Consider the following 15,932-nt stretch of genomic DNA (forward strand, 5'->3'; position numbering starts at 1 on the left):
TTCCCCCAATTGTTCTGCTCCCGGGAGTTCTGGAGAGAGTGTGATGGAACGAGGTCAGTTGACTGCCAGTAGCCCCGTTCTGGCCGGGCCGAGTATGGTTCTCGGACCTGATTTCTCTCCTCGACGGCGCTCCATGGGAGATTCCCATCGGGAGAGATCTCCTCTCACAGGCGGAGGGCGCGCCCCCGCCCCCGCCCGGAGCTGTGAAAGCTGTGGGTGTGGCCTCTGAGGAGGTACACTCCACTCCACCCTAGAGGTCTTCTTGGCGGCCATTGCGGCCTACCATGCCCCTCTCAGTGGCCATTCAGTGGGAAGACACCCTCTTCTTACACGTTTCCTCCGCGGTGCACTGAGGCCGAGGCCTCCGGCCAGAGAAGCTTATGCTAAGTGGTGGATCAGGATGCTATTCCATAGCCTTGAGTCCTCTGATCTCCCCTCTCCTTTGAGGGTCAAGGCTCACTCCTCCAGAAGTTGGCCTTCGGGACGGTAGGCCCTGCCTACTTTAGCCACTCCTGGCTCTCTTTTCTCTCGCCTTAGTTGTGCTCTTCCACACTAGGCAGGGATTTGCAAGTCTGGCGGCGTGGGCATTCTCGGTCCCGTAGCGTTTTGACGCAGCTCGAGTTCCTGAAGGGGAATGTCTCCAGGTTACGCATGTAACCATGGTTCCCCGAAGGGAACGAGAGTCTGCATCTCAGGGCCATACTTCCGGCATCCCTGCCAGTGCTTGCTTCACTCCTAGAAGCTGACGGCGGTTTCACCGCACGTGCTTTTATGCTTCCTGGTCGCTACGTGACCCCGCCCGTGAAGTCTCGCCCATCCACTGGACTGATTACACATGTGATTCAGAGCGTGGTCACGCTGGAGGCGTTCCCGTAGCGTTTCGACGCAGCGTCTCGTTCTCTTCGGGGAACCATGGTTACATGTGTAACTTGGAGACGTTTTTTGTTTGCATGTTTGTGTTGCATTTACACAGTTTTGACCGGCAGGCGTCACCAGTGTGGTGTTTCGAGGACTTCGAAACAATGAAACATTTTGCGAAGCGATTGGTTCAACTGAATTAAAGCTTCAAAAAGGTTTGCGTTTCCTATCACTATTAAAGGGATAGTTTGCCAGAAAGTGAAAAGTCCATCCAGTGCATCACAGTCCATTCCAGTAGTTGGTGGAAATGTTCACCTGCTTCTTCTGATGTTTTATTGGCATTTGGCAAACTCATGTAAGCAGTGCTTTTCTGACACCTACTGGACTGGAGTATGAAGCTAAGAATGGTGCACAGAATCTTGAGGGTCCTTGTCTTACACGAATGTATTGAAAACTTTGACCACTGACTGCAGCTGGAACTTGGTTGAAAATGTGAGGCCATTTGCATGGATCTATTAAATAATAGGTGATGCAGAAACAATGGATTTGAGCAGGTACTTCATGATTATCAGGCAGCTGAGAAGGACTTTGGGGCGGTTGATTGATAAGACTGGGACATTTCTGGCATTCCTTTTTTTTAATTTTGGAATGTTTACTTGCATATTTAATACTGTCTAATACTTGAAACTTTAAGCTCAGTCACTCTTTGCTGATATTTTATCTTTGGTCAACTATCAACTAGTTCATCTTTTTCAAACAAAGCGGTGTGTGTTCAATAGCACATTTTATCTGAATATTTTAATATTTTATCATAATCACAAAGGCCTAGCTGAATGACATGAACACAGGTGTATCGGGGACAGTAAACCTCTCCATACACCCCTAAATTGTAGACATATTCTTGAATTCACCAACTGTATGTCTGAATTTGACTTTTCGAATAAGAGCTAGGGCAAAACTTCCATATATGGTGTTCTGACATAGAGATAATGTATTAATGCATTCTATGTTAAACACTACAGTTGCTTCATGTCACTAAATGTTTCATGTTCCTCTGGAGGTATATTTGGAGACCGTGTACCAGTTGGGGGTTGCAGTTCATTTAACCTCCCACTGGAGCTGATTTTATTTAGTCTATGACTAATCTTCACAATGAAATATCTCCGGTCCTTGGGAAAAGCGATAGTCCAAATACACGTGAGGCTCTAGGGCTGCTTCACACAGATGCAGCACATATACCTCGGGTCCCTTCTTTCATAGGCGCTCTCTGTTTTTTTCCCACAGTATTTACACAGTGTTGCTGACTGGGCTAAATGACTAGAGCGGTTGCCATGGTTCATTCTGTTGGTTTAGTAACAGATATCTCCCCTAAGGAAGGCAGGAATCTAAACAGGATGGTGGAGAGATAGATACAGAGAGAGGCACTAAGTGGGTGTCTGATAATGTCAAAATTTTAAGTGTCATCTTTGTCTGAAACCATGTTTAAGCAAAACATTTACAGTGGCCCAAAAGGTATTTGGACATTTTTGCCACACTATAAATGTTATGAGTACCACTGGATTAGATACAAATTATTAAACCAAATGTGAACAGCAAACAAATGATTCAAGACCTTTTCTCAAAACTAACTTTACTTTTCAGCCATTTTTACATTAATTTTACCAAACTGGTGTCAATGTTATTTTTTTTTTCTAAAGTCTCAGTTCAGCTCTGGTTCACACAGGTGCCCTATAAAAGTAATAACAGGTGTAGTTCATCACATTACCAATGAAAATGCTCTACTAACTCTTGACAAACACTGCACAAACTGTACAAACACATACATTTTTGCCTTAAGTTTGAACACAACGTCGATTCTTTTATCATTTAAATCCTAGCAAACAAAATCAAATTAATGCCACTTGGTGTGACTTGATAAAATTGCAGTTATGAAATAAGTGACCAAATACTCTTTGGGTCACAGTGTTTATGCACAGTGGCACTTACAATGGAGCTGAAAACAGCTGCTTTCTCTGAAATAGGTGACTAAATAAAGAGCCAGAGGTGTTCTACCATTAAAACTGAACCAAATCCCCCTGCTCCATTTTCAAACACCTCCTCTTAACCTCAGAACCCAGAGCTAACAAATAATGCATATATGAAACAAAATTAAATATTAGTCTGAAAATGAGTATGATATTTTACTTTGCATAAAGCTGGCCTTCAGATGAAAAATGTAAAAACAATCATTTTAAACCACATGCACACCTGGTAGGTAAGATTTTATTTTATTTTTATTTATTTTTTACTTTTTTAACTTTTTTTGACATCTGACCCCTAACTTAGTGTGTATATATTATATTTAATTTAATATTTCAGGTTAAAACACAAAGACTAGTCGACTTAAGCATCCCAGTGATCCACTCTGTTTCTCTTGGACCTGGTCCTTAAAACAACATCCTGAAGGGACAGAGCCTGGGGCAAGCAGTGGGTGCACAACCAAACTGACCAAAAAAAAAAAAACGGCAGCATCAACACACAAACCAACATCTGTAGACTGTATTTGTACCATAACCAAAAACGTGACGTGTAAACTCTGCTGATCACGGATTGGCCGGACAGAATCGTCACTACCTGCGTCACTGAACTTGTGACACAAACACAACAGAACCGCTAGATTTAAATCAGCACAGCCAGCGAAGGATCGAACATGACTGTTTTGAACGAGCGCACCTTTTTTTAACAACCAAAAAGTTTTGTTGTCTGTTGCGGAAGAACAGACGTTCCTCTCGTTGATAGCAGAGGAGCGGATCCAGCGAGAGCTTGATGGGGCGACGCGGAATGAAAAATTTTTTTTTAGGAGTCGTGGTAGTAGAGGCGGCGCAACTATAACGACATGTGAATAATCCTGCCCACTCTAAAGCGGTACTGAACTGCAGTGGAAATGCAAACCGTGCCGAGCCGAACCGTGCCGTACTGAGCCGTGCCAAGCAGAGTCGTACCACGCAGTGGAAAAGTGCCATTAGAAAGAAAGAACTGGCTTGGGCTCAGAGGATGCATTCTGCACAGATCAGCTACGCTGGGATCCTGTGTTTATTATACTTTTAATGTGTTTAGATTTGGCTGTAATTGGTCCAGACACATCATCTTTTGGTCTCTGACCCACGTGCTGTCACACGTGCTTCACACTGCATCAAGTATTTCAATCCAGAGCTGAAGAAACAAGACATGAAAGATATTACAGTAAACAATGCAGCATGTAAACACTGAGACCGCGGCTAAAACATTTTCCTCCCATTGGTTTTGCTTCATTTTGTTTTCCAGATGCCATTTGTTTACACAGTTTTCTTCCCCCCCCATTAGCAAGTCTATGTGAACGCATGAGACGTTGTCTGCGGTTCACGTGTGTTGGGAGGTCTGGCTGGGCCCCCCACTTTTTGAGGAGGCGCTTGTAGCCAGAGGCACCTGCGCCGTTGCCTCAAGATTCAGGAATGAGCCCTCTGTGGCTCAGCACATGAGTTCAGACAGGATCCAGCTGTGATGCAAGGGAGAATGAGACTGGGGACCTGTGCTTTGGGAAGAACTAAACCACTTCAACCAAATAATCAATAACATTACAGATCCTTTACCTTTCATATCCTAACAGACATGCCCTTGGGATTCAGAGCCCTGGTTTATAAAAGCAAACACCTCTTGAACTGGAAATATCAGGATTTCCTTCTTGTGGCTATAATATTGATTTTTTTCTCTCTTTTTTCTTTTTAATTAAAGAAGAGGCAGTATAAGTGGAAATAAAATGTGGTAATCTACAGTATGCAACAAATGCTGTCGACTGAACTCACCAAATAAACCTCATTAATTCTCATGCAAGCGAACACGCTCTTAAAAATAAAGGTTATTTATTGGCATCAATGGTTCTATGAAGATCCTTGAACATCCATGGAACCTTTAAAATGCAGAAAGGTTCTTTATAGTCGAAAAAGTTTCTTTAGATTTTTAAAATGTTCTCCTTGAACATCCATGGAACCTTTAAAATGCAGAAAGGTTCTTTATAGTCTAAAAAGTTTCTTTAGATTTTTAAAATGTTCTTCAAAATGGTTCTTTTAGGAACTGTTCACTGAAAGGTTCTTCTGGGAACGAAAAATGGTTCTTCTATGGCATCACTGCAAAAACACCCTTTTGGAACCTTTATTTTTAAGAGTGCATGTACTCTATGACATAGTGTTGATGAATGTTTATAATGTGAATAAAATCACAAAGTATGTGATTTGCATCTTTCCAGAAGATGTGGATTAAACTACTAAATTTATAAATAAAGAAATGCACGATTGATTGAGCAAATGGGTAGTCCCGCCCCCAAACTCACATCAATGGTTGAGTCATTGCTGTCATGTCCAGCCCAGTTATACCAATGGATTTTTTTTTTAAACTAGTGTCATCTTAATCCTAACATTCAATGAAAAACAAACCAAATATTAAACTCCCACAAGCTTTACCTAGAATCAAAAAAGACATGTTGATTGTTCATCCAGTAGCTGGTTTAGTGCATCGCTTAGCATGCTTCTGCCACCCACTCCAGTCCCAGCTGTGCTAAAACACTGCTCACCAGCTGACCAACTGGCCAACCTGGGCAGAGCTCCAAACATGGGTGGACTGGAGGCCTGCAGCTTGATTCAGTGCACTAAAGGATATCACTGAGTTTCACACACAATAGTCAACTGAGGGAAAATATCCATTGCTGATTTGGCCACCAAACTAAACCACAGATTATCCTGTGATTTCACTCCATCCACTGTATCATTTGTAGCTTTCAGATGCCAGTATCATCAGCTAGCTGTCATGAAAAAAATGTGAATTGAGTGTTACCAGCTCACAGCCATCATTGAGGGGATCAGGGGGGATTTGATAGGGAACATATGGACAGTGTTGCTGAACTACCAGCTGCTGGACTTTTTTTTTTTTTAAGTATTTTACAAGGATTTTCTTAATCCTTTTTAAAGCCTATTCACACTAAACACATTTTCAGTGCAGATTATCTATAAACTCTTTTGGCAGCAAGTCCATTTTGAATTGGCAAACACTTCATTCAGGCATTTAAATTTTTTTCCCAATTAATTCGGAACTGGACTCAACAGGTGTTTACTTGCATGAATATCTGACTAGACATTTTAGAGAGTTTTTTATGTTTTTGTTTCTAATGCCCATCAAGGTTGCATTTATTTGATTTGATAAAATACAGTAGAAGCAGTAATATTGTGAATGTGATGGCAAAGATGATTTTTCAGCAGCCATTACTGTATTAGGCCTCATGAAGATCAGCTGTGACTAGACTTGACTCATGACAATAAACTGACTTGACTTGCCTCATGAAGATCAATTGTGACTAGACTTGACTCATGACGCTCAACGGTAACTTGACTTGATTCATGAAGATCAGCTGTGACATAACGGGGCACTGTTGTGTCCACCATTTTACGATCAGGCTTTGCTGTCGCCACCATTTTGTGAGCGTGCTCTAGTGCGGCCGCCATTACACAAGTGGACTCTGTGTCATGTTTCTCCACAACACCCACCGTGAACACGGAGTTAATCGTGACTTTAAAGGTTCATTTACTCCATCACAAAAAAAGTCTATCAGTACACAATCTGGCAGATCAGAATAACACGCAATGTCCAGATACTCTTGAATATAGCCTTCAAGCGGGCGTGTGCCATGCTTTAAGGCTAATAAAAGTTTTGCAGTGTCTATACCTGGCCAATGTCCACATGAAAAGCTGCTGGATCCTTGTGAGGCCGAGTATTCTGTTACGGAGGGAACACAGGAAGCGTGCGGATCCATCTGCAAGGCTTTATTAACAGAGACGTGGTCAAAAACAGGCATAGGTCAGAAAATGGCAAACAGGTATATTGATGGCAAGGCAAGAGGGATAATCCAGGTACAAGGCAAAGGTCCAGGCAGGGGCGAACAGTATCCAATTGGGCGAGACTCGAGGGATAATACAGGTACACAAGCAGTGATCAGAACACGGGGAAACAGACAAGGCAAGATGAAGAAAACAAGGAAAACAAGACACTAGGCTCGGTAATGCAGCTATCGCTAGATGAGTGATAAACGCAGAACAATACACGGCGATCTGAACAGGAACTGAGAGAGTGTTAAATAGAGTGTGTAATGGCTCTCAGGTGAGCGTGTGATTAGTGACGGCTGTGTGATCAGTGAATTCAGCTGTGTAAGTGCAATGGATGATGGGAACTGTAGTCCGGAGTGACATGTAGCAGTCTGTGTAGTGTGAGAGTCAATGTAATGGTAGAATGACCTCTAGTGGCAATCGGCCGGAAGGCCACGGACCGGATTCGTGACACCTATACTATCATCCTCCACCAAACTTTACAGTTGACACAATGCAGTCAGACAGGTAACGTTGTCCTGCCATCTGTGGTTCGTTGCTCCAACAGGTTTCCACTGCTCCAGTGTCCAGTGGCAGCACGCTTTACACCACTCGTATTGTACTTCGTGATTTGAAGCTTGCATGCAGCTGCTCGGCCATGGAAACCCATTCCACGAGTCTCCCACTGCACAGTTTTTGTGCTGATTCTAATGCCAGTCGAACTTTGGAACTCTTCAGCTATGGAATCAGCAGAGCTTTGGTGACTTTTACAGATAAACTGTGACCTGCTTTGTGACTTCAAATGGCTTTCCGCTTCATGGCTGAGTTGCTGTTGTTCCTAAACACTTCCATTTTATAATAATACCACTTACAGTTTACTGTGGAATATCTAGCAGAGATCAAATTTCACCAAAAAAAAAAAAGTTGGTCATCATTGGCAGGCATGGCAAAATGATAATTCTGGACCCTGATCTGAGAGATGGAGGATCTTGGTGTGTTCCAAGATGTGGAACACTCTGTGTTCATCACAGTGTAGACAGATAAGCTACTTAGGAAGATGTTTAGGATAAGACTGACTGACTGTGAATCACTCCAAAGCAAGACTTCCTCTACAGGAAATGTACCTGTCTGAGACAGGCAGACAGATGTTTTGAACATATGTCAAACCTTATGTGCATCTTTTCAGCTGCCTTCAGCTTGTTTCCTTTCAAGTCACTCGTGGTGATTACAGTTAGATCACCGTTTAGACTGCCTAATTGTGTGGAAACTGCTGATCTAAATCCTGTGTTGAGACTAACACAAAATGCCAGGGTCTTTAGTAAAACAGGGACATCTTTATCATATAGCCTAAGTAGACCACAGATATGCAAGTATGTAGCTGGAAAAGAGGGTTTACTAGTCTACTGTGAATGTCATTACGGTATTTACCAGTCCCTTATGTCATATTTGACAAAAGCATCGTAAATACAGTTTTACAACTCAAGGTCAAGGTCATTTTCTTTTTTGCATTCTAGTATATTGTGTTGTTTAAAGGAAACTGCACAGATCTGTGCCATGAAACTATTCTGACCCTGACATTTTCTTCTTTGACACTGAAATGTAAATATAAAGGAATGTTTGTCAAGACAGGATAGGAACGTTTGTCCAAAACAATACGTTACATGTCCTTAAAGGAGACTAATAATCAAAGACGCAAAAACTCAAATCACTTACTGACAGGAATAAGGATAAGGATAAGCATTCACCATTTGGAATTTTTTATAGGCACTTTTTTCAACGAAGTTGTCAGGGTCTGTGTTTCCAGCGAAACAACAATTTACTGCTTATACAGTTGGTACTAACAGGGTTTTGGCCAGTCTGTTTTTCTGAAAGTTGGAAAAAGCCTTCAAGTCTGAATGTTATTGTGGCCATATGCAGTTTGCATACTTGTGTATTTTAAAGAGAGATTCAAGGTCTGAAGGTTATGGTGTAGACAGATAGATTAATATTTAATACACTACATGGTTGACTACATAGTGCATAAGTACATAGTGTATAAGTGCAGTGTATAGTGTGTCATTTGGGACACAGCTACAGTTGTTTAGATCACACAAATACCACCCACCCAAAAAGAAATATAAATCTCTGTGTCCAGTTTCATCTTGTGCTTCTTCCTGCCTACAATGCTTCTTTTGTTTGTCTATGTGTGCTCTTTAAATCCAAAACGACTTTTTCCAAGACTCCACAGCTGAATATGGAAAGGGCACAGGCGAGTGGAAGATTGTGATATTTAAAGGAAATAAAAAAAATGCTTTGAGCTGAATAACAAGAGAAGAAGGGTCTCTTTCAGTATGGAGGCATGAGGAAATAAAGATGGCATTCAGAATTATTGTGGACTTGTGAGAAAACTTTCATACTACTACATGTAATCTCAAAATAATAATAATAAATAATAATAATAATAATAATAATGCTTGTTTCTTGCTGCCTGAATTAATTCATAGTCTTCAATTTCAATCCATTTTAACTGTAGTGAGAGTAAAGGCATGGACTAGAATGCGTGTGATCTAACAGACACTGAGAGCAAACAATCAAGTCAACGGATCGCTCCAGCGAGACAGATACTGGAAATTCAGGAGCTCTACTGCATCCTCTCTCACACAGATACATGGAAGTCTATGGAAGGAGATGTAGGATGCACAACTTATTTACATATCACAGATCCATTTATAGAGAATACGCATTTTACCCGCATCCAAAAAAAAGACTCTTTCCCACCAACGACAAACTATTATAAGAGCCAAGAAATTATCTGATGATATGCATTGTATTACGGTTCCTGCTAAAATAAAGCTATATGTCCTGTATGCGTGTCTTTTATTCAACATAGTGACACAGTTAATTTACTAACCTTCTGTCACTCATGTTCACTAAAGTGTATAAAACATTCTTCTCATCAAGTCACAACTCATAACCAAGAATGGTATTGATTTGGGTTATTTTTACTGGCAGACACTTCAGGTCCATAGCATCTCTTAAAACTATTATTCTTTAAGTAGAAAAAATAGAAAAGAAAAACCCCTCCAGATTTAGCTAAGCTACACAGTGACAGTACAGATACATTCATAAAATTTGTTAGACAAGACTAAGTGTTTACTATGAACCACTGGATGATCCTTTAAGATTCATTTGAAAAATACCTCTGTGTATAAAGCTAAATCATCAACCTATTGCAGATGTATTATTTTATTTAATAAAAAATAATATTTAAGACTTTTATTAGGCCAAGAAATAATCATTTAAAATCCACAGTTCCTCTGGCGAAAAATACATCTCTCAACTTAAATGTTACTAACGAATGGTCCTGTCATTATAACACAAATTAGTTTCACGTTTATTTCCCGTTGGCCTCACATGTCAAGGCCGGACAGCAGAGGGTCACAAGGGACCCAGTGGGAGATATGAACTCCAGACATGTGTCCAGACATCTGTGAGGCTGTTTTTTCCCTATAAACATCATTCATGAACACATACATCAAACTGAGTACTATACAAAGAGTGGTAAAAGTGCTAAAGTAGGATGTTGACAGATCCTGGAAGCAACAAAACTGAAATTTAATAGTACTTTTGTATGGAATGCATTTTACTTTCTTGTGCCAGTAAAGAGGCGCAGTAGGGAGTTGCATTAAATGGCATTTTATTTGATATTTGGCTTTATATTTGGTCCCTGTATATGATTAACAGCACAACGCATTTCAACCATGTGATTGGTATAACAATGTAAATCCTGTTGTGCATTAAAACTATAAATCACCAGTAAAAAGCTGACTTACATATAACAGAATGTCAAACTGAACCGAAATATGACTATTCATGTGCGTCAGAAATACAAACAGGGAGTGTTTGTCTGCAATTCCTTCCCTTCTATGTTTTCATTTGTTTAACAAAAGGAAACATGTCTTTTGGAATGAGTGCCTTATACCTTTAGCAGCCTTGGCCCTTATTATATGACTCAACACAACAATCAAACCCCTTTTCCTGATCCTGTACAGCGCAGGAAAAAAGACAACTGAACTGACATCTGAAGTCATACTCACAAGGCCCTTCATATCCTGATGTTTGCTAAGGAATGTATTTCCTCTCTCCCCCACCCTGCCTAAGGAGCTTTACTTTCACCGTAGAAGACAAAAGGTCACAGATATGGTGAACAAGCAAACACATCTTGTACTCTGTCAAGCATCTACAATTCAATCTGGATTGTACTGTAAAATATTTTAAATGTAAAAAAATGAAGCCATCCAACTTTTTGAGTGTACTTTAGGCTGAGTGTGTCATAAGTTCAGTATGAGTTTAATAAACTTAAAAATAGTGCTGTCAAATTATGAATCATGATTAATCGCATACAAAATAAAAGTTTTTGTTTACATAATATATGTGCATATACTGTGTATATGTATTATGTATATATAAATACAAACACATGCATGTACATATTCATGAAAAATATGTTATGATTATATGTTAAATATATTTATATATAATATAAAATATGAATGTAGATATATATGCATGTATACATGTACATATTTTCAAAATATTTACTGTATGTGTGTGTATTTATATAAACATTATAAATATACACAGTACACATACATATATTATGTAAACAAAAACTTTTATTTTGGATGCGATTCATCGTTTGACAGCACTACTTAAGTTCAATATACTTGCACTTCAAAATGAAGATTTATTGTAAATTCTTTATATAAAAATCTGTTTAGGTTTGTTTGGAAGTGTTGTACAAGCAAATACCAATATCATTTATCACTTGAAATATTGGATTTAATTTTTTGCATGCAACTGTGAGATTAGAACACAAATTAGTGTATTTCTTGAAAAATGTCCACTAGTTCTATGTTTTGTATTGTTCATAAATGGCAGTGATTTCCTCACAGTAGCATAGGAGGGATAAAGATGCTGAGATGGGCTAGGATGAAACTTACCCTCGCACCCTTTTCAGGAAAACACTGACACCCTCCGCTGCAGTCTCTCCCCCCACATGGTCCACTGCTCTTCTTCACTCCCTGAGAAAGAGAGATAAAAAGACAATGGTAAGATGGCACAGTTTGAGATTGTTGGGTTATGTGCTTATTCGGTGCCGACAGATGTTATGCCATGTTAAATGACAAAGTGCATTTGGTTTATAGCATATTTAGCATTGTAAGTTGTGATGTAGGGCTAGAGGCTCTCACAGTGCTGTCGGTTTTTCTAATGTGGCAGCTTGATGTGAATCCCCATCATGTTCCAGACACTCTCATGACTCATGGTCAAACCATGCCACTCAACAAACCATCCTTCATTTTTTTGTTTTCTATTTTTTAATGCAGGACAGAGAAGATCATTTTCAAAACATATTCATGAGAATTTATAAGGTTTTTAAGGTTTTATAAGTATTACTAAAACCAACTCAACTACTTACAATCACATACAAAAACCATCAACCACTTACAGTATCTTCCATTTTTATTTTGGAAGAAAATAAGTGGTTGATGGTTTGTTTTTATTAAAACTAACAGATTTTCCTTCTGTTATGTATAAATCACATTAAAGCTTTTACCATGCCCTCATCCTTTATTTTTGATACTTATGTATAAGTTTTATTGCTTAACCCAATACCAGACCCTGTCAATATTTAAATATATTTACAATATTTTTAAACTAAAATCTAAACAGAGTGAAACATTAGTGTCACTGAAGAACATGCAAGAGATGCAATACGAGATGTATGTGATGTGTTAAATGTGTACTGTGTAAATAGTACTGTGCAAAAGATTTAGGCCATTATTATTAAAAAAAGTTTTAAGTCAGTCATTTCTATTTTTTGCTGTAGTGTGTCAGTAGGAAATATCAGTTCACATTTCCAAACATTCATTCTGCCATTAATTGTAATAATCCAGTGAGATTTTTATATGAACAAGGAGTCTGACAACAGCCAGTACTCCACACATTGTAAGGAAAAGTTCATTTCTAACTTGTGATGTGCATTAACTGCAGGAATTCAGTTTAGGGGGTCTGTAAATAAACATTACTGGGCTAATGAATACATGACTTATTTTTCTTTTTGTGGGGGGGAGGGGCTTATTTATCAGAGGGTCTCATTCTATGACGGCAGCACGTCTGCTCACACCTACACACTGATCCCACAGACTGCTGAAACAGCCCTGTGTGTCCATGAAACATTTAAGGCTAAGACAAAACTGTCTGCCTTTTTCCTTGCTGTGAGACAAAGTGATTCAGAGACATTTTGCCTTGTTCGTCTGATATGAGATGCTTTGCAAGCAACAAAGGCCACATTGACCCTCCTGCCTCAAGTCACAAAGAACTCTTTTAAATGAGACCTCAGACAGATTCATGGTCCCCTAGCAGAAGAAAAATAAAAATATTCATACTGCAAAATATTCATACTGCAGAGCCCAGATTTATAATCAAATTAAACATTTACATACTGAATATTTATTAAATATGTTAAATATTAAGAGGACAGTGTAACAGCCTAATATCAAACAAATGGTGGCTATACTTGTATTAATGGTCTTCTCTGAGCACTGTAAGTCCTGAAACAATGCATGCAGATGACTCCATAGGGAATAATTGTTTTACAGAAGGTGGGAAAGATGAAGAACTAAACAGTAGCACAAACGTCATGGCAGCCTAAACAATGAGTGTAAGACTGGCCATTTTCAGTTTATTGCTAAATAGTTGATGATTACAGCAGATGATGAGAGGAGTATTGTGTTCTATCCTGTTCCACCCCACGCTTTCCCCACAAAAATGACCTTTTCCACTGCTACCTGGAAAAACATTTCCCAACAACCCTGAGACAAAGATCACCTGATTAGCATTTGTCCTCCAAGCCATGAAAAAGGTCTGGAGTATGCACTCAGGAGTGTGTTTTCTATGCATGGAGGTTTGAGGTTTTCCAAATCAAACCACTAGAGGACAAAGGGTAATGAGTAACAACTCTGAATTATAACAGAGAATGCTTGCTCACAGTAGCTCAGTTTCCTCTCATCTGGTCATGCAAAGCCAGTACTATGACAGGAGCTGAGAGTTATTTCTACATTGTGGTTGAATAATGAACTGCTATCATAATTTATTCACCCTCATGCCATTATAAACCTGTATGTTTTTCCTCTGTTGGAGCACAAAAGAAGATATTTTGAAGAATGTTTGGTTAAAAAACATTGGACCCCTATTGGCTTACATTATGTGGACAAAACAACAACAACAACAACAAAACATACAAATCATACAATGCAGTCTTCAGTGTCACATGATCTTTCAGAAATCAGTCTAAAATGCTGATTTGCTGCTCAAGAATAATTTATGTTTATCAATGTTGAAAAAAGTTGTACTGCTTCATATTTTTGTAGAAACACAAAGTAAACTCTTTTCCTTTAAACTAAAAAAAACCAACAAAAAAAAACAACTAAAAACTCCACAATGAAATCCCTTGACAATTGAAAGTGTGATACATTTCTTTCCCACTAAAAGTGATGTTCTGATGTTTAAATGTACTTTGGGCAAAACTCAAGCCCACATGATAGAAAGCACTTAGTCAGTGTACAGTCTGTTCAGCTCTCACAGGAAGGTCAGAAGTATGTGTGTTAGGCCATTGGCTATGTCTAAAACAAACAAATAAAAAAAAACAATACCAAACAAAAACACAGACACAAATTTGTTACTGCACAGAAATGTCCCAGATGACACTGACCACTAAAGCAACAATGAAACTAGACAACAGAGGCATAGATTAATGAGGACCGAACTGGCAATTGTCTAACTATGAAGCTCAAAGCCACATTCATAGAAAACAGTGCAGAGAAATCATGCACACACTGTTTTTATACTTGGTTCAAGCTTAGTCCAAACCCAATCACCGGCCACTTCACCTTTAAGTCTCTTTTCACATACTGTAGAAATGCCTATTTCAAACAAACCATACAGGACTCAGCTGTAGTGTGAAGGCATGTTATGTACTTCAGATTTTTTTAACTGCCAGACATATTTATGGTACATATTTCAAAGGCATCTTGTTGTAATGTAGTAGGAAGTTGAATGTTCAATAGGCTTCATTCATTCAAAGACATTTTAAGCCTCCTTAAATAAGAGACAGAGGGAAGTCTATGCTCTATTCCAGAGCCCTGACTTCAGCCTGAAACTATCTGCATTCATCTGCGATGATCTTTCAGCAATTATGCCCAAATTACATATAATCAAAGTCTCTCAGATTTAATCTATTAATAACTGAATTTTAACACATGCTGCATAACCCTGTGTTCATTTTTATTAAGTATTGCTATAGAGAGACTCTGAAGTACATAAAGACACTTTAGAACACTGTATAAAGAATATTTATTATGAGATTAATATACTTTAAAAATACTTAAGTGTGAAATGAACATAGTGTTTTCTGACACTTAATTGCATGCTTATTGCAATTAAATGAAAATGTACTATAGTTTAAGCTTATATTAAATGTAATTAGGGGAACAGTACAAGTGCACAATCATTTCAATTAAGCACACTTTTTTCAAAAGGGTCGCCGTGTGACAGTATGTATAAACCTTTGTTTAGTCTATAAATTCTCTAAGCCTAGATTTTTATGAAGGAAGTACCTAGTGTCAGAGAGATTAATGTGTCTAATAAAGCGAAAAGAGTAAGATAACAGTGATCTGTGTCCTTTTCCTCCTTGAGACACAACCTGCCCCCTCCTCCAAGCTCCATATGGCCTTGTTTTGACTACAGAGTGAGTGTTCACTGCTCAGATACATATCGCTTACCCTTCTTCAAACATTTTGATAAATGGAAACTATTACTTTTGCGTGATGCTGCATATCAACTGGCATAACATAAACTTTACTAAGTGCACCTTCAAGACACAAAGATTGTTTGAAAGCATCATTATAAATTAATATCAGTTAAATTGCAAGCAGTTCCACTGGGTGGTCATTTTAAAAGTCCACAAAATTAGACATGATTTTGTTTGATGTGTCTTGTTGGACATCACCGTTTGTGGTGTTTACTACCCTTACGAAAAAGAAGTTTATTCAAGTGTGCTATTAGTACTTAACACTTCTTTTAAACTAAAAATAGTCTACTTTTTATGTACTTCTCAGAAATGGGCTTTATGTACTTCTCAGAAATATACTTAAAATGCCATTTAAG

The 15,932-nt window shown here is 38.8% G+C and overlaps 1 protein-coding gene across 1 annotated transcript in view; it reads right to left on the reverse strand.

Moving 5' to 3' along the window:
- Positions 1-15,932, reverse strand: part of LOC107688715 (collagen alpha-2(IV) chain-like) — a 103,780-nt gene that overhangs the window by 50,306 nt on the left and 37,542 nt on the right. Inside the window, exon 4 of the mRNA XM_016486450.1 lies at positions 11,708-11,788. Coding sequence (XP_016341936.1) covers positions 11,708-11,788 — 81 coding nt within the window. The remainder of the gene's footprint in view (positions 1-11,707; positions 11,789-15,932) is intronic.

This window comes from Sinocyclocheilus anshuiensis, unplaced genomic scaffold (assembly GCF_001515605.1).
Source record: "Sinocyclocheilus anshuiensis isolate Anshui unplaced genomic scaffold, SAMN03320099.WGS_v1.1 scaffold9, whole genome shotgun sequence".
NCBI lineage: Eukaryota > Metazoa > Chordata > Actinopteri > Cypriniformes > Cyprinidae > Sinocyclocheilus > Sinocyclocheilus anshuiensis.